This window comes from Cannabis sativa, chromosome 8 (assembly GCF_029168945.1).
Source record: "Cannabis sativa cultivar Pink pepper isolate KNU-18-1 chromosome 8, ASM2916894v1, whole genome shotgun sequence".
NCBI classification, from domain to species: Eukaryota; Viridiplantae; Streptophyta; class Magnoliopsida; order Rosales; family Cannabaceae; genus Cannabis; species Cannabis sativa.
The window spans coordinates 23,809,135-23,828,575 of NC_083608.1; the positions used below are offsets into that span (position 1 = coordinate 23,809,135).

Here is a 19,441-nt window from a genome sequence, read left to right on the forward strand (position 1 = left end):
AGCAAGCAAGGAAGAACTGGGAAAAAATGGCAAAGTGTTCAGAAGGTTCGTAAAATGCATGAGGAACAGGCGTCACCACCTACCAATCGTACGGTGGGGGAAATGCACGACTCAAATACCCAAAGATCAACGGGTCAGATTGAGTTGCCATAAAGGCGGTGGAAACGTTTGAGTATCCGTCTGACACCATTAATGCGCCGCATCAATCAAGGTGCGTGAAACGAATCGACCTCTGCAAAAAAGCGAATCGCTGCATTTAATGCCATCATTAGATGCACCCTCACGCGCCCCAAGCTCGTGCTGGGAAACCGAGGAGTCGGCCGGAGACACCTCTGCAAAAAGCGAATCGCTGCATTTAATGTCATCATTAAATATGCCCCCACGCGCTCTAAGCTTGAGCCAGGGAACCGAGGAGTCGACCGGAGGCACCTAAGCAAGCCTTGGTTTATTTTTCAAGTAAACAAGGCTTGGGGGGTAAATGTTGCCCCTGATTTCGCCCAATATACGTGGACCAATCAAGCAGGGACACGTGGATCAGATAACTTGTAAATATTTGCTAAGTCTTTGAATGCCACAAGGAAGCACCCTGGGCATAAGTCCCGGAGGAGGCACCCGGAGTACAAGGTGCTCCCGGAAGCTCGCATAGCATAAAGCCTCTCCGCGAAGTGTCAGGCTTCTCCTGAGCAATCAAGTCGCATTTAATGCTGCATGGGAGGAAGCGTGTTGGGACTGCAACACGCAATAAAGTCTGACGGCACAACCTCCAAACATCAGCGCCACAGTAATGATCATTTAAGTCTAGCGACGGCTACTCTGCGAAGAGTCACATAATCACAAGGCAAAAAGGACATTCCTCATAAAAATCCTACAGCACCTAGAGATTTGACCATGCATTACCCATGGTATATTCATTGGGAATACCCAACTTTATGGATACTTACAGATACGTTTGTAAGAACAATTCTAGGGATTACCCCACCAAAACACTATAAATACCCCCTCAAAGCTCATTTAATGGGATCGAGAATCTTGGGTTGCATATGAGCAAGAAGAGTAAATACTCACCAAGAACATTCTCTGTATTTATAAGGGTAACATTCCCCCAAGTGTGGAATCTGTATTAAATACATCCATCAATAACAAAGACTCGTGGACTAAGGCTCATTAACGCCCCAACCACGTAAAAATCCTTATCTCGCTTTCTTACAGCTTAATATTATAATCATATTTTAATAGTTGCCGAAAATCTCGGTCAACAAGGTCAATATTTTGTTATTTTTCTGTTGTTTTGTAGTTATATTTTTGTTATTTTATAATTGTTTGTTAAATTATTCTAAAATTGTTTTGAGTTGTTTTTTATTTATTTTACTAAAACATAATATTTTTCTAATTTTAGAACTTATAACACAATATTTTTATAAAAAATTGTATCTTAGTATTTTTATAAATTTTTTCCCATTTTAAAGTGTATTTGTAAGTTCTCCAATTCATTAATTTTTACTAAACTTTATATTCTTTAATTTATTTATCATATTACTATTATTTAAACAATAAAATAATAAAAAATAATAATATTTTTTTAATAAAACATCAAAAATGACTAATCATTATTTTACTTACTTTACATATTGTGCATTTGAACACTATTATAAATAATAGACTAAATATAGCACAAACTCATTTTTTTAACCAAATTAAGCTCATAACTTAACAGAATGTTAGTCAACTTAGTTGGCTCAAGATATTAGTAACAGAAAACTTTCTATTGTGATTTGGATGAGATACACCATAGATAGTTTTATAATTATTTTGTATTTTACATATATAAATGAGTAATGATAGTCTACTAATCTCTTTTTCTACAAGACAAAATAAAAATAAATAAACTAATAAAATTAAAAGGCAAACAAGTTTTCTAGTGTCCTGACAAAAAAAAAAAAGTTCCTACTATCATAGTTCTTGTACAAAGATAAATACATTTATTAACAGCAGCTATAAACAATACCATACTTTGTAAAACATAATACAATGCAGCGTACCAAACGAGCCTAATCTAATTATTTTATGGAGTTCCCTAGATATTTGCAGCCTTAAAAGTCTCATTAAAGCCTACGAGTTCAAATTTACAAAAGTGAGCATATAACCAAATTACAGCAAAAGATTTTACCATCATAAAAATGCTAACTAACTAGCCTGAATAAATATTTAACAGAGCTACCATGGAGGGTATAATTTGCTCATTGCTCCTTCACAGTAAGAAGTTGCTTCTTGAGGTTAAGGACCTCAGTTCCTTTGGAAGCCAATCGTTCCTTCAGCTTCATTGCAGCTGTCTCATATGTCCTGTTCATATGATCAGTCTCATTTACAATCTCCCTGAATCTATCTCGAAATGCATCTAGCTTTGCTTGCGTCCATTTAAGCCTCATTTTCAGTTTTGACACTTGTTTGTTGTTGTTAACTTGATCCTGCTTGTGCAACCCAAATAAATAAACAATGGTTGTATTATAAAACTTGAATAAATTAGTCAAAATTTGAACACATGTAACTTGTATAATGATGGTTTCATCTTAACTTTCTAAACCATGTAACAAACTACCATTCTACTTTGATTTAACAACTATCCTTTCCCTTTTTAATTTTTTCTCTATGTTGTGGCCTTCAATTTCACTATGCTTCTTATTTACTTCAACAGACTAAGATATTAACATAGCACTATCAAATTAAGACTGTTCAGAGTCTCAATTTTTAATAAAGTACTCTTTTATAGCTGAGAAAGTCTAAGCAATGTACGTACATTGTGCATCTTGAGTTCCATGCTGGAATTTCTCCTAGTCAGCTCGTCCACTTGAACTTTTGCCTCCATCAACTGAAAGTAAACTTATTTAGATCATTTTAAAAACAGTGTCCAATAAGAGTATGACATGACTTACCATGCTGTTACACCTTGTATTCAGAATTTCCATTTCAGCTGCATGAGTTTGCTGCTTTTGGATCTCAATTGTTAATAAATCCCTTTCCTCCGTCATAATATGAAGTTCGTTTTTGAGACACTCACACTGTCAGCAAAAAACAAAAAATGATTGCTCCAATGAAATACCATACTTTCTAGACTGATGATATTGAATTGCTAATAGCTGACCGTAATAACAAAATAAATGTCGACCATACTAAGCCTAAGTTCGGTTCAACATTAAAAAGGTTGAAAATATAAATTAGACTTGACTATGCATACCATCCCTTATAACCATTCAATTTTTTGTGAGCAAAGCACGCAACTCACCTCTTGATCTTGTTTATTCCCAATAGCACTTTGATTTACATCATTCCTTGGTTGATTAGCTCCCATAAAAATCTTCATGCTGCATTCCAAAATTACAGCTCAAACATAAAGATTATAGTAGCAAATAAAACAATTCTAACATTTAAGATATATATATATATACTTTTATTTATAAAGTCCTAGGATCAATGTACTATAAACTTGTATCTCAACATAATTTGGAGCAGAAGAGTAATCACACTTGCATAGAATTCAACAAGCCTTGATCTCCACAGGATATGTGAAGACTGAAGAACAACTAGGGGACATCTTATAGGAAGTTGTTATCAATATGGTAAGGACAGTAGCAGATAGAGAAGAAAAATAGAGCTAAGTGATGTTAAATTGAATATTAAAAGATAAAATGAAGGAAACAAGGAGCAATCTGGATATTCGAGAGACCCAGTGCTCTCCTAAAGCCACGAGCTACTGCTAAGTACAAATTCATTCACCATTTTTTCCTTCCCTAAATCATATATATAATACCAATACCCCATTACAATCAATGTTTAAAAAGGTGTTTTTGAGCCACGCCTTTAAAGAGTGCACCAAGGCATGTGCCTTGTTGAGGAGAAGAGAGGCTTACACCTTAATCTTAATATTTTGTACTAATGTCTTCTGGCTGTGGTCTTGATTCTATAACTATTTTCATAGAGTTTATGTATCGTATCAAAAGCTAAGTAAACCTGTTTTTCTCCCTTGCCAAATCTTCCCCAAAGCATGTCATTCTTTCCCTCAGAATCTCACTTTCTTGTCTGCTAGACTCCAGTTTGTTTCTTACCTAACATTTTAAGATCATAAGTTATAATCAGAATAGACAGAAAGCTGACTAATATATCAAGATTAAGTCATCTCACCTCTGACAATTCTTTCGTTAATGACATAATCTCCGTGTTATATAACCTTGTTTTTTCATCTATGACTTCAACAGTAGCTTTCTCTTTAGCAAACCATATTGCCTTTTCTTCCTCCATTTCCAACAGTGAATGTGAAAGTTGCTGCAAAACAGAGCATCAAACAGATGAACAGCTTTAAAAATAATAATAAAAATAGAAGACGCAGACTCAAATTTCAATTGATCTATTGTGATTATGCAACCCTAAATTAGACTACCATTGCCAATTCTTCCTTCTCTTCTACCAGTATTTTTATGGAGCTCTCCATTTGTCGCTGTTCAAACTGGTTTTCTTCCAACTTTTGCTTCTGAAAGAGAAGTACAAGTCTCGATATTGTAAAGTGTACAAACCACGAATAGTTTCATTGAAAAGAAATAGAAGATGACAGACTAGAAAGAAAAAGCCTTACAAGCACCAAAACTTCTTCCTGTAACAGATTCATTTCTGTGTTGGAATCATTTAACTTCTCAGCCAAAGCTTCTAATTCAGAAGTCAGATCTTCATTTCTGGATAATGTCTCTTCCTTCTCCGCACATATAACTGATAATTCCTCTTTCAGAGAAGAAATCTTTGTTTCCATTTCAAATGCATAAACTTCCATCTTTTTGTACTCCTCCTTTGCATTGAAGTAAACATAAATAAGTATAGAGAGAGAGAGAGAGAGAGAGAGAGAGAGAGAACATGGCCACAAGCTATATAAGCTCACACTACCAAGTCAATACTAACTTTTGTGCTTTGGGCCAGGTAAATTACCTTGAATTTTTAAAAGAATGGAAGATAATCATCAAAATAGGTTAGCTTCGCCTTTATACAAAACATTAATTTTAGCAAAAAAGCAAGGGGGGGGGGGGGGGGGGAACTATTGCTCAATGACACCGTAGTCACTAGTCAGTTCTAGCATAAGTGTTGAAAATCACTTTATTTACCTGTAGTGTCTGATCAAAAGGCACTGTTAGACCTTTCGACTTTTTTGGATCAGACATCTTTGAATTCTTATCTACAAATGAATCATGCCTTCGTCCAGCAAGTGACTCACGTTTGTTAATATCACGTTCAAGGAGAGAGTTCTGACCCTGCAAACGTTTTATTTCTCGTTCTGCAAATGCTTTTGCACCCTAATGATGTGCAGATAATTAGTTAATGTTGGTTATTAAAATTGAATAACATAATGATGTCTAAATACACAATATACCTCAATTTTGGTTTTCTCCTGCATTGCGTTCTTAAGTTTGAACTCTGCATCTTTCAGTTTCACTTTTGTTTTTTCAAGATCTTTTCTCAAAGTTTCTTTTTCCTTGGCAGAGGAACAAGACGAAATACTTGAAATTTCCTTTTCAAGAATTTGAATATAAGACATATACTCTTCCTTTTCTAACTCTTGCTGTTCCAAAAGTGTCTGAGAACAAAGAGCAAAGTACGATTGTAATTATGTTGCAGATAAAAGAAAATACAGTTTACATGCATTTATATTGTATGTTTATCTATAATACTTGGTTCATGTGTATTACTTACTCTCAAAGACTGCTCTGAGTTATGAGCCTCTAGTTTAATTTCTTCAATCTGGTTCTGGAGATCAACAAATTGATCATGCAAATGACCCTGCAACCCAAAATATACACACAGGATTCTTTTCAATATGATAAAATAGTGATCTTAAAAAATTTTAAACTCGTAAATCACATCGTACATCATCATACCTTCTCATTCTCAAGTTTATAAACTTTCTGCATCAAGCAAGAATTCAAATTCTCATGGTTACTTATAATTGATCTTTCTTGAAGAGAACTCTGGCTAATCAAAGTCTTGAAATCCTGTGTTTACAGTAGATAGTGTTTAACCTTTTAGGCAATGAGAGAATCAACAAAGATATGAACTTCAAAATATTGAATAAAAGAAAGACGAGTTAACAACATAAGGCACTCTAAAAATAGCTATAAGGAAAAGCCTTATCATATGTTCCAAGAATACTCACAAGGAACATATTAATCACAGCAGCAAAAGTCTCAGAGACATCATCCACAAATGAAGAGATACCATCAGTAACCATTTTTGAGTCCTGAACTTCTGAAATTATATCTTGGACTTCAGTTAAAAGCTTTTCCATAAAAGCAGAATATTCCTCCTGGAAGAAGCTTTCATATGTTAGTTGAAGAGGCTTACAAATTAACAATTAAATCCCATCTGAACACACAAAATCTGCAGAGAAATGTACATCGAAACCAAAAATAATGATTACAGCTAAGGAAATAAAAGTAGACAGATAAATAATCTTGTTTCTTACAGATTCATTAGTAGTAAGTTGTTCATGAGCGACCCGAACCTCCTCCCGTGCATTCGAAAGCTTTTCATAGAGCTGAAATAGATAATGTATTCAGACTACGCACAAGTATGGAAGAAAGCTTAACCATTGTATAAGATAGTGAAGTATATAGGGAATATTGTTTGTTGGTCTTCTGATCAAAAATTATAGTCAGACTATCTTCACACAATAAAATCTCAAACACATATCAACGATTTGATCATTAACAATATGTAGAAAACTATGAAGTTATTTTTTGTCTTTAGCTGAACAGATTTCTATTCTTCACTATTGTTTTTCCGTTTTCATATATTTAGTGGAATTCCTAGGGTTTCTATCTTTTCATCTTCTTGTGGATTGGTGTGCCAGCCACCTACTGTGTATATATATATATATTAGGTTGACACACCCATGGATCCCCACAAAAGGCTAAACAAAACTGAAGAACGTATTCCAGTTGACAAGGAAAGATATTAGATTTTTGGGCAAATTAATCCACCTTCCACACTGGTAAGACTCAAAATGTCAGCCAATAACGCTCACACCAACACCAGAAAACGCTCTTTAATTTCTCAAGAATACAAAGAATCACAGCTAATTTGAGATAGCTAATCTCCCATGAGTCTAAAACCCCTTATTACAACCGTCATCCACTTATTTATACTACTCACTAACTACTGCTCAAAACAGAACATAACAATCCACTAATACAAACTCAGCTAAGTAAAAAAAACTTAGCTTAGTTATTCTTTATATTGCGTCTCACATAAGTTAACCCTATGTGAGGTCTATCAATACTCTTCTCCCAATTTTAAACCTTGTCCTCAAGGTTGAAATCTAAAAACTGATGCTTTATGGTCTCAAAAGACTCCCAAGTGGGTTCAAAATATTGTAACCCTTGCCACTTGATTAGGACTTCAACTTCCCAGGCTGAGATGTTGCTTTTGCCGGCTGATCGTACCCCAAGAAGCTTCTCAGGCTGAACTACTAGCTCCAATTCCATAGACGGTTGCGGAGGTAATGGTGGCACCAGTACGTCAGCCCACACGGCTTTCTTTAGCTGAGAACATGAAAAAAAGGATGTATGTGAGCTGTTTCCGGTAGTTCCAGCTTATAGGTTACTTCTCAACTGGTTATCGTCGAACCAGTTTTCCTCTACAACTCTCGTCGTTCAAAGTACTGGTAGGAGCGGCCACCTTCGTCAGCAGATCAGTCGTAGCGCCAGTGAGCGCGGTTGGAAGAGTTGCCAGGTGCATCGTTGACGATAGCAGCAGGTAGTTCTCAACCGTGCCTGTCGTCGTTCACGGTTCTTTCTTCTCCAACAGCAACGCTAACGTTTATTTCTTCTCCAACGCCTCCCCTTCACAGTTGATGGCAAGCTCCTCAAGGGTAGTGACTTCACATTCAAACTTGAACGTCGTAATGATTCTTCTACGGTCTACACAGCCTCAGTCGAGAATCAAGATTGGTTAACTCCACCATTAATGAGTTTTCTTGCCATCTTCATTTGCTCTTCCACCATCAGCACCTTGGCAATGACATCCAAGAGTGTTTTCAGTCTATATTCGCGCACCTCAATTACAATCTCAGCATGCAAATCACCAAAGAATAAATCTTGAAGAAAAGTTGCTGAAATCTCAGGAAATTGATTCGTCGGTCTCGAACTGAGTATGAAATATGTCACTGATCTTTCGTATCGAAGCATCATCAACTTATCGTATGGATAATCTTCGATTGAACTACAACAATTGAACATCGTGATTCGAAACTCCAATCAATTTCTAATTGGATCTCGTTCCTCTGCCGCTTGAAACCACCCAGCAACACCCACTAAACATCCTTGAGCAGCTGATACCTTCTTTCTTTTTGGGGTCCAATGAACCTAGAAATACTCTTCTATGCGAAGAACCCAACCATACAGGTCCTCTCCATTGAAGAATGGCAACACCAATGCCATGACAGAGTCCACAAGATCGTACTCTAATACCACTTGAGAGGAATTTCCTATCAAATTGGCTAGAATAGCAGGAACATAGAACAAAAAAGTAATAGAGTTATACTGATAATGATATCTGGGTATTCGAGAGGCCTAGTGCTCTCTCAAAGCCAAGAGCTACTGCTCTGTTACAATTTCATTCTCCACTTTTCCCTTTCCTATTTACTCACCCATTGCTAACCTAGGAAATCCCCAATTGAGCTTGGGAACAAGAAAAAACTATTTGAAGGAAAACCAGCCAACAAAGGAAGATAGCTGCAATTAGTAGGGAAGGTTATCTATCTCTCACACACTAAACCAAACATTGCCCTGTGAGTCTAGTGAGCCAATATATGCATGATCCTTGTCAAGGTCATCTCAATGTTGTTTACAGAATCTTGAGATATCTGAAGCAAACTCAATAAAAAAGTCTATTTTTCAAGAAAAACAATGATGAACGAAAAGTAAAAGTATTTACAAACGCTAACTGGGCTGGATCAATAAATGCAGAAAATCTACATCTGGTTGTTGTACCCTACTTTAAGGTAATTTGGTAACATGGTAGAGTATGAAACAAACATTTGTTGCAAGGAGCAAAGCTAAATACAAAGCTATGGCCCATGGAGTATGTGAAGCTATTTGGATAAAACAAGTACTGGAAGAATTAAGAGTTCTGCGTCAACAAGTACACTATCAGCATAGCACATAACCCCATACATCATTACAAAACAAAGCATGTAGAAGTGGATCGCCACTTTATAAAAGAAAGGATTGATAGAAGAGTTATCAACATCAAATATGCGCTACTAATCAACAACTCCCTGATATACTGACAAAATGATTGTTTGAACGAGTATTTAATTTTCTTATGAACAAGCTTGGACTCATCAACATCTACAATCAAGCTTGAGGGAGAGTGTTGACAAATAGGAAATCAAACCACGTGATTTGATAAAAGTTGTGAAATAAATCACACGATTTGGTCACAGTTACTCTTCTGTATTTAATTCCTTCAAAATTAGAAGAATTTATTTTCTACCTTTTATGTAGAATATTATGTACAGTCCCAATATAATGTATTGTTTACTATTCAGAAATTTTCTCCAGTCATTTCTTTAATTACCTCATCAAACTTCTCGCGAGCACAAATGTTCTGCTCTGTTGCAAGCTCCACAATGCTTGCCAGGTTTACCTGGCTTGAATTCTTCTCCATTTCCAACTTGTTAATCTGAAAGATGACAGACAGACATAGATGGAAAATGTATATAAAAAGGACAAGCAAAAAGTTTCAAACAGATTTAGTTTTTTCATATTGGTAAAATCCCAACCCCCGACAAAAAGGAAAAAAAAAAAAGAAAAGAAAAAGAACGATTGTTATCAAAAGAACAGTCACTGAAATTAAAAAAAAAATGAGGGAGAGACTGAAAAGAGAAATAATAAAAAAATGAAAAAAGAGACAAAAACCTTTTCTTGAAGCCTTTTAATCACAAGAATAGTCTCTGACTCATTTGAATCCAAATTCCTATCCCCAGTAATTGTACCTTCAGTAGCATTATTGGTTATACAGTCCTTAACACCAGAAACTATATCAACCTCAGCAAGCTTTCTTGTCAAGAAATCAATTTGAATCTCACTTTCAGTTCTCTGCATAAAAAATACATAAATAAGCATAAGAACCAAGATTAAAATTTGCATACAACACGGGAACAAGAAGAGATAACAACCTGACTTTCAAATTTAATAAACAGATCTTCATATTCTGCTTGGACATCTGCTACTTCATTGTCCTGCCAAGAATGAGATACAAAGATGGGTGTAAAAGAGAAAAAGGAAATCTTACAAACCACACATACACAAGAGGAAATGTCAGCGCTATAAACACAAAACTGTAAGAAAAGGCAAATGTTACCTACCAAGTGTTGGTCTTTCTTTCTGACGGGCACTTTTCTCCTGTTTGTTATATGCAATAAAACACAAGGATCAGGAAGCTTATACTCCTCAGATGCATTACTTTTACTATCTTCATCTTGTGTGGAGGAATCATCCTCAGGGATGCTGTCCATAAGTGCCTCAAACGGAAGAAGTGGTCCAGTATCACGCTTCTTTTTCATGGGTTTTATATCAGAAGCCTCTGATTGCATGGTAGAATACACCTGAATTCAAAATACATGTATTAAGAACCTTACTTTTATGGCCTTAAAGATTATACTACACAGGAGACATTTTGTATTCCTATTTAATATCCTTCTGTTTTTCCCTATTACTTGTTTAAGAAGTATTGAAAGCTTCAATTGAACTTTTTAGCAATTAATTGAAATTTTTATTCATATATGTAGAAAATTTTTGGTGCTCAAGCTATGAAAATTTGCTGGCTTTACTCCCGAATAACACATTCATGACCTCGAGAGAAGTAGGCCAGATCTAATCATGTTAAACACACCAAAGATAAACTTCATATTGTTATTAGTCAGCAATATTATACATTAAAAAAGGAAAACTTGATTTAGCAATTAATTTAATCTTCTTCCAGAATTCCACATATTTCGATAGAGCAGAACATATGAGCTCTCATCAAATAAAACCTAATGTACTTAATTCATGTCAGATTGCTAACCAAATCAACTAGGTGATACATGTGTACATAGAAAACATACATTCATACGAAAAAGAAAAATAATAATAGAAACAACAACATTTGATAACAAATACTTGAACACCATCTCAAAAAGCTCAAGGCAGCAAAAACCACATTTAACTCACTCTGAATCTGATCTCCCTAATCTGAAAAGATAGCTTGATAATTACACTTGTTCTCTGACCAGCAATGGTATAGATTATTAAAAACAAAATCTTTGGATAGTTTATAACCCATAGACAGAGACAATTCTATTATGAAATTATCAAGGAAATATAATCTGCAGAATTACAAATGACCAGCGATATATAACTTTCGCACATGCTAGAAAAAGAAGAAAATATTACCTCTTCAAGAGTCTCCCGAGAGAGGTTACCCGCACACCAAGTATCTCGCCTCTTCTCCTAGAGGCAGCAAACCAGAAAAGTTTTAACAAAAATTACAATGAAAGTGTAAGAAAGTGTAAGAAAGTGAAAATACTGTCTGTGGAATTTCCAAACTGACTCGAATAGCTTAGGTTTTACTATACTTATCATTCTTGTTGAAGATTAATAAAGATTCAACCACATTATTCACACTAATTTCAGACCTAGAACCTATCAAGTTGGTAAGAAGAAAAATTCAGATTCAGTCCCTTTAGTGAAGCTTACTTATAAAAATTAAAAAACACAACTCTGTCTAGTATATAAGCAAACAAAAGTTCTGTGGTAGAGAGCAAATTATGAACACCCTTGAGCAGACACCACATAAGCTTGGTTGATTCACAATGCCCTAGTTCATGCAGATAAAAAGTGCAGATGCAATCGTGACTACTACTTTGAGAACTGAGCGTTTATCTAGACCAACAAAACTCTATATAAGCTAATAGGCAGTACTTTTAACAGGCCAGAGAACTATCATAATTTGGAAGTCATGTAAACAAGCCAGAATCAAGTCTGATAAAAAGAAAAGCACATCACAGGAACAATTCTATGTCTTGGGTGTATTATTTCTGTTCAAGAATAATATTCATACAACTAAATCCCAAGTAAAAGAGAAATAATGTTAACTATTTTATAGTCTTCATTTTTAATAACAATTTTTAGCACAAAAGACGTGAAACTATGCTTATCAATACTAACCTTTCTAAAACGATCTCGACTTTCATCCCTATTTGAACACAAAACCATTGAGCTCAAGTTCTCAATTTTCTTTTCTTGTTCTTGAACCTTCTTCTCATATTCGGCTTGGGCTTTTCTTTCCTCTTCCAACTCCAAAGCTATGCGTTCCCTATCCAGCTCAGTCTGCAAGACAAGTGGAGCATGTTCAAGAATATGATCCACCCTTCATAACTGAAATAACTTAGGAACATACATTTCAAACCTTTAATAATTTATTCCGCAGATTGAGGATCTGTTCTTCAAAATGTTCTGAATGAGGACCCTGAAGAATGGATAAAAGTTAAAAGAACACTACTTCAAATGGATCATTATAAATTGAATATTATTTGTAACAGATAATTACATTAATAAAAATTGTAGAACAACCTGTAATTTGGCTCGAAGCTCCTCAATTTCCTTCTTTTGACGCTTTAACAAAGCAGCATCTGTTAAAATCTACCATAAACAAAATAAATTAGTTAAAATTAATGTAAGAAAGCACAGATATATAAAAAAAATGAAATAAAAATAAAAGACCTAAAACATCGAATTTACTATAGAAAAAGAAAAATAATTGAAGAAAACCTCATTGACATGAGCACAATTTTTAACACGCAAAGCCCTGCTTGCAAATTGTAGACTGCTTTTAGTCTCGTCTGCGTGAACCTGCCATTAAAGATGTACAACATTAACTTTAACCCAACTAAAAACAAGACAACAATTAACAAGACCATTTATAGCAAGTGCTGATCAAAATAGTCTTGGTGACACCACAAATTGAGAAAACTAACACAATATGCTTTGTGCCCAGCTTATTTTCTCTATCTGTCCATGAGGACTGTATCAATAATTTGAACTCTATTACTTGCATTTACTCAACATCTTTATGAAATATAAATATATATATATATATATCTGCAAAAATAGTACCATTTAACCCTACATACTTGCCACTGAAGAAAATACAGAATAATAATAAGAGGAAATAAAACCTCAGGAACAAAATAAATATCAGTTGAACATTGCAAAAACAGTGAACAAAAATACCTGTGCAAGTGTAATGTTGCATATTATAGCTGTGTTTGCATTTCCACCGAGAGCAGGTTGTAAAATGCGCGTTAGTTTACTATCTCTATATGGAACATGACCCCTGCATTATATATCAACCACGGTCAGTTGTCTTATATTATAAGACCAACTTCTATGTATTTAGACACCGACATTAACAAGTACAGACAGAGCCTACCCTTGACTCTCTACACCTTCACTCAGTTTCTTAATAACCGTTCCCAGTGTCATCAAGCTTTTGTTTATGTGGGATCCCTCTTTAAGTCTAACACCTTCTGCCCCGGTTTTTGCAGCACGTTCTGATCCAGCAAGGTCAACTAAATTCTAGAAGCAAGAAAGGGCATCCAATGTAAACATCACAAAATGAAAAGGGACATGTTCTTCTTCATTAAAATTACAAAAAAGAACACAGACATAAAATATAAGCACAAAAGTCAGGAAAATAACTAAAGTCTCATTTTCTCAAGAGCATCGCCATACCAATACTGAAACACGAACAGCATCACAATTACCGATGTCTTGGTCTTCAGTTTTATCTCGACTCTCAATTATCTGTTGATTACAACATCATAAGGTGAGTGAATGAACATACACAATATTCCTGATTTTAATAAATGAGGACAAATAAAAATAATCAGATTTTAGATCTGCAATATTTTAAAAACAGTAAAGTGGACAAATGAGCATGCATTTTTTTTATTTGAAACTAGGCTCACTGCCTAACCCTACAATATTAGGAAGCATACATAATATAATATTCCAATTTTTTTGTTAAATTTGTGCGGATGAAGACACATAATGACATTACCATGCGGAAAATAGTGTGGGATCTGCTACTGTGGACGTTCATATTAGTCTCTCCAATATGCCGATGAGCTGAAATTTTGAAGCGCAAAATAATCAAACTAATCAACAGCATTAAAGACATTAAATCTAACAGAGGTTGATATCTAGATAACCAGGGTATTTTGCTTTAAAAGAAGAATTGTAAACATGTGCTTACACATTGTAAAAGAGAAACATATTATAAATATGTAAACAATTTAAGTAGCCAGGTATTCAAGAGAAGCTAAACATGACTGGACAAAGCTCAGGAACAAACTGACTTTAGATGTTAGCTGTCTAAAACAAACTAGGATCCTGTAATATTTTGATGCTCCGGTTGCATTCTACTGGAGAAATGTATAAAGCAATATAAGCCAAAGCATACATTTAGACAAGTTAATAAGCACTCTTAGGTCTCCATTAACGCTCAGAAAGAGAGCGTATAATTCAATTGAGAAAGTAAAACAGGAAATTACATTCTCCAAACTCCATAAAACTGAGGACTTGTTCAGGTGATGCAACAATTTCTTCACGCAACCCAGCCACATATATTCCCCGCTGCAAAAATGAAGAGAGAAAATCACCATTTGAGTGCTGAAATAACATCATATGGTCACATACTCACATCATACAAATTCAGTACCTCTAGATTTTCATGAATCTGTAATTTCCGATGCTCAGGAGCCAACAAGTCGTTAATCTCCTCGTTATAGATCTCCATGTAGGACATACGCAGAAGAAATTCTCGATTTACATCCTAAAAAGCACAACAAATATTTATTTAACATAGAAACAAATCCTAGCAAATCTTTCTGACAGCAATTTTAACATTACTTGTCTGTTAGCATTATACTTGTACTATAATAAAGAACGAACATACTTCCATAAGGTGCCAATTTTTAAGAATATGACTACAACATCATAACAAATCAATTACCCGATGAATTGTATTGAACAAATCCCTCACGGCGAGAGGAATCACACCTGGCTCCATAGCCGAGCCTCGCATGGTAAAAGTTTTCCCACTGTTAGTCTGCCCATAAGCAAATACAGTTCCTACAAATGTGCCAAATGAACCTAAAGTTAGTCTTCTTAAAAGTAAAAAATGAAAATTACAGATTAATACAAAACACCCAAAAAAAAAGTGCAATTTTATGCTTCGAATACGTACCATTGAAACCCCCAACGGCAGCGGAAACGATTTCTTTAGTTCGGGCTTCATAAACATCCAGAGTCTTACAGTCTTCGGAGAAAATTCGATCTAATAATCCCCAACAAAAAGAAAAATTACAAACTCCTCACAATCAGACATGAAATAGATAGAGGGTTAATGAGTTTAATTACCGAATTCAAACTTGGAGGAGTGATTAGGAATGAAAATGGCGTTGGAAGAAATACGCCATGGACTGGACTTAGCATCCTCAACCGAAAGAGGTCGAGCACGAACGGCCACGTGTATTCTCTCCATTGAGTTAGTTGATGCGCCGCCGGAAAATATCGCTGAAAAGAGGTTTCAGGCAAAGGTACAGTCCACGACGAACAGTCCTTCTATGGGTCCAATTCGACGAATCTAAAAGATGAGGTTCCCGAAATCGGCGGCGGAACAACTGAGTAGAAACGGCAGAGACGGAGGTGACGAGGAAGAAGATAGAGGAGCCGAACGCAGAGAATCAATCTGGGGACCTCAAATGAATCTCAGTCGGCTAATCTTCTCGAGATCCTACTCTTTGGAGAAAAGGAGGGAAAAGCTTTTTTATGTATTTGTATTTAAAAAAGCGTGCGGAAAAATTTTGTAGGTATTTTTTTAAAAAAAATTACCTTACATAATTTCTTATTATGAATGAGTACATGATTAATTTAGTTGGAGAATTTTATTTCACTCCAAAAAATTTGGGTGCCGTTTGGTAACACTTTTGTTTTTTAATTTTTTAATCACAAAATGAAAGTAAAATTTTTGTTTTTAAAAAATTTATTTTTGAAAAACAAAAATGCGTTTTGTAACCACTTTTGTTTTTTAATTTTAAAAACAGAAAACAAAAGTGTGTTCTATAAACTTTATTTTTATTTTTATTTTTCGATTTTATTTAAGTCGGGTCTAGGTCCGGGGTCAGATTCGGGTTCAAGTCAAAAGTCGGGTTTAGCGCCAGGGCCGTAGGGAGGAGATTTGGGTCTGGGTCTGGGTCTGGTCCTAATCTAAAAGATTGATTAAGAAAAAAAACTGTTTAAAAAAATATTGAAAGTGATTCTTTTTGTTTTTAAAATTTTGATTTCTAATTATAAAATTGAAAAGTAAAAACAGTTTTATAGAACATGTTTTTGAAAAATATTTTCATTTTTCTACTTTTAAAAACAGAAAACTAATTAAAAAAGTGTTACCAAACGCCACCTTGACATCTCTATTGGGGATCTAAATAATTTTATTTTATTTTTACTGAATACTTTGAATATATTAAAACATACTATTCTAGAATAAAATGAGCGAAACAAAACAAAACAAGTCTAGATTGCCATAAGAGAGGCCAACTCCTCGAGGGAAATAAAACCAGAAAAAGAATGTTTAGAAGCCTACTTAGAAAGATTATGAGCAAGTACATTACGTGAACAAGGAACTCACAAAATATCCACCTCCGAGAGAAGATCCACAACTTCCAAAAAAACTCCAACAAGCGCCAATCCGGAGCTTCTCGATCATGGATACCAAGGATTGGCAATCCAAGGCAATCACCACATGGGACCAACCACGAGTACTACAGAGATTAATCGCATGAAACAAGGCCCAAGTCTCCGCTTCTAACAGGTTACTCGCCTCAATTCTGATTGTCATCGCCTCAATCGACTTCTTACCCCCTCTGTGATCACAATTCTCGTTGTAGAACGGAAGTCCTTGCAAGCTACATCAACAAATATAACCAAACTACCATGGTTCAGTCGTTGTTCATCCACAAACTTGGCCATCTGCAAGTTAGAGCTTGGGGACTCTTAAGCTGCAACAAGAGAGTTACAGGCAGCATCAACTCTGGCTAAAATACCAGTACAAGTAGGCCTCAACTGAGTGGAAATAGTTGCTGGTAATTGGAGGTCCTAAGTCACAATTCTAGACTAACCAATCAGTGTTGCCCTAACACTTTTGGGGACTTAAATTCAAAACTAAAAGTTTCTCTATCAATATATATCATAGAGATACCCTAAGTATTGAGAAAACACTCAATCGGGGTCCCATGAAAAGTCTCAAAATAGACATTCCGTTTTAAAAGCGGACCCCCAAATTTTGCCTAAATCGGACGATTCGAAACTCGACTGCCTGATTTAAAACTTGCATAACTCATTCAATTCTAAGCCAAACATTACCAAATTTTTCAAGGTACCTAAAAAAATCATAATTAACATTTTTCATAAAGAATCAAATTAAATGGTCGTCCTAAAACTGCCTAAATCGGACGGTCTGAAACCTTCATATCCGAGTTTGGAAATCTCATAGCTCATCCAATCTTGAGCTAAATCTTACCAAATTTTGCAAAGCACCTATAAACGTCATAATGAAAATTTTTCCTGAAGAAACCTAACCCAATTCACAACAAAATTCAAGTTATCACAACTAAGTCAAGTTTGAGTTCTTGCATAACTTTTGCTACAATCACTCTTTGCTACAACCACTCAAACCTGCATAACTTTTGCTACAACCACTCAAACCACTTCTAAACAGTCCTAAATAACCTTAAGAAGCTTTTTGTAACCTTCCTAAACTTCCTCAATATGTCCTACTATAAACAGCAACTGATAACTAACAAAAACCCTAAAAAACCATAAAAATGAGTTAGGGTTTACCTTGGATTACATGGAGATGCTAGGGGCTGAATACCTTGATGAATTCCAACTATGAAGGGGCTTGAAAATGGTGCAAAATGTTGGGTTTTGCTCTGGTTTTGGCAGGCACAAAAAGAGGGAGAAGAGAAGGTAAATTTTGACTTTTTCTTTCTTCCTTTGAATATAGTTTTGGTTTTGGTTTTCCTTTTGCTTTTGTTTTTCCTTTTTGTTTTCTCCTCAAGCTGCTGGTCACCAATAAATGGTGAGTTACAGCCCTAAAAAACTTCCAAAAAAAAGGTGACTAATCACTTAGGGCAAAAAGACTAAAATGTACTTACTTCCCCACAAAGTTATCTCGTAACCCTAGGGGTAAAATGGTCCAATTCTGTTATTTCATTAAATCTTGATATTCTAAGATATCTAATATTACTGTCCCATAAAATACTTATTGTATCCATGTGACTAAAATTGCCATCCGACCCATTTCTACTGTTACCGGGCGTAAAAATATAAAAAAAATATAAAAATTCACATATAGCATGCATATCACACCTATAATTCAATAAAATCTCTATAATTGAGAAATAATAATCATAACACATATTTTCATGAAGATATGATCTATAAAGCATAAAATACATAAATAATTACATAATCAGATTAATTAGTGCTAAATGTCCCACTAATCTCATGTCTAAGTATAACAATCATCACACCTTGTATTCCAGAGATCGTCACACAAACAAATACCAAACCTTGTGAAGGCACCTCTCTCAGCTATGCTAGGCCCCCTTCAGAAATTTGGATCAAGTAGCCATGCAATGTTGTGCCAAAATTTGATGCAAGTATATCACATAACAAAGTAGAATTTACAAAGAATATGAGAAAAAAGTTAAGTTTTTACTTTTACATGGCATATTTTTTAGGGAAATTTGATTTTATATACTTAAAAAACTAAAAAAATTTATTCTTAAACCAAAACCTTTTAAACTAAAAAAACTATGACTTTTTTTTTCAAAACCCCAAAAATACCCCCTCATAATTCAAACCCTTTCTCTCTCCTTCCCTCAAACTCTCTCTGCATCATCTCTCTCTATCTCGCATCCCACAACCGTCCACCCTCACCACCACCTCCGACCTCCGACCTCCGACCTCACCACCACCTCCGACCACCCACACCAACACCCTCGACCCAGCCCCACTCTCTCGGACCACCCAAATGTCGGACCCCCTCAGCCCCACTCTCTCTTCCTCTCTCTGAAATCGCAAAAAAAAAAAATCCCCCAGGTCCGACCATCGGACCCCACTCTCTCTTCCTCTCTCTGAAATCGCAAAAAAAAAAATCATACAAGTCCGACCATCGGACCCCACTCTCTCTTCCTCTCTCTCTGTATGATTTTTTTTTTTTTTGCGATTTCGGAGAGGAAGAGAGAGTGGAGCCGAGGGGGTGCGACGTTTGGGTGGTCCGAGAGGGGGCGGGT

General features: G+C 35.4%; 1 protein-coding gene across 1 annotated transcript; it reads right to left on the reverse strand.

Moving 5' to 3' along the window:
- Positions 1–1,924: 1,924 nt before the first annotated feature.
- LOC115699369 (kinesin-like protein KIN-7O) lies at positions 1,925–15,932 on the reverse strand. Its single transcript, XM_030626729.2, has 32 exons — positions 15,501–15,932; positions 15,328–15,417; positions 15,094–15,212; positions 14,800–14,913; positions 14,633–14,714; positions 14,140–14,207; positions 13,812–13,883; positions 13,510–13,655; positions 13,311–13,413; positions 12,849–12,929; positions 12,651–12,719; positions 12,487–12,546; positions 12,246–12,407; positions 11,472–11,528; positions 10,403–10,642; positions 10,214–10,276; positions 9,954–10,133; positions 9,613–9,717; positions 6,497–6,568; positions 6,188–6,337; positions 5,913–6,026; positions 5,728–5,814; positions 5,408–5,611; positions 5,142–5,330; positions 4,625–4,831; positions 4,433–4,522; positions 4,177–4,317; positions 4,006–4,100; positions 3,281–3,359; positions 2,931–3,056; positions 2,795–2,866; positions 1,925–2,465 (listed from the first exon to the last, which is right to left on the reverse strand). The coding sequence occupies exons 1-32, from the start codon at positions 15,622–15,624 to the stop codon at positions 2,238–2,240; spliced, it is 3,789 nt and encodes a 1,262-aa protein (XP_030482589.2). The 5' UTR covers positions 15,625–15,932; the 3' UTR covers positions 1,925–2,237.
- Between the last annotated feature and the right edge of the window lie 3,509 nt (positions 15,933–19,441).

Excerpts from the sequence above, each read along its gene's own strand:
- LOC115699369 (XM_030626729.2), bottom strand. The coding sequence starts at position 15,624 with ATGGAGAGAATACACGTGGCCGTTCGTGCTCGACCTCTTTCGGTTGAG. Across the intron at positions 12,408-12,486 it reads TGCGGAATAAATTATTAAAG|ACTGAGCTGGATAGGGAACG; the intron begins GTTTGAAATGTA and ends CTTGTCTTGCAG. Across the intron at positions 9,718-9,953 it reads TTAAAAGGCTTCAAGAAAAG|ATTAACAAGTTGGAAATGGA; the intron begins GTTTTTGTCTCT and ends GTCATCTTTCAG.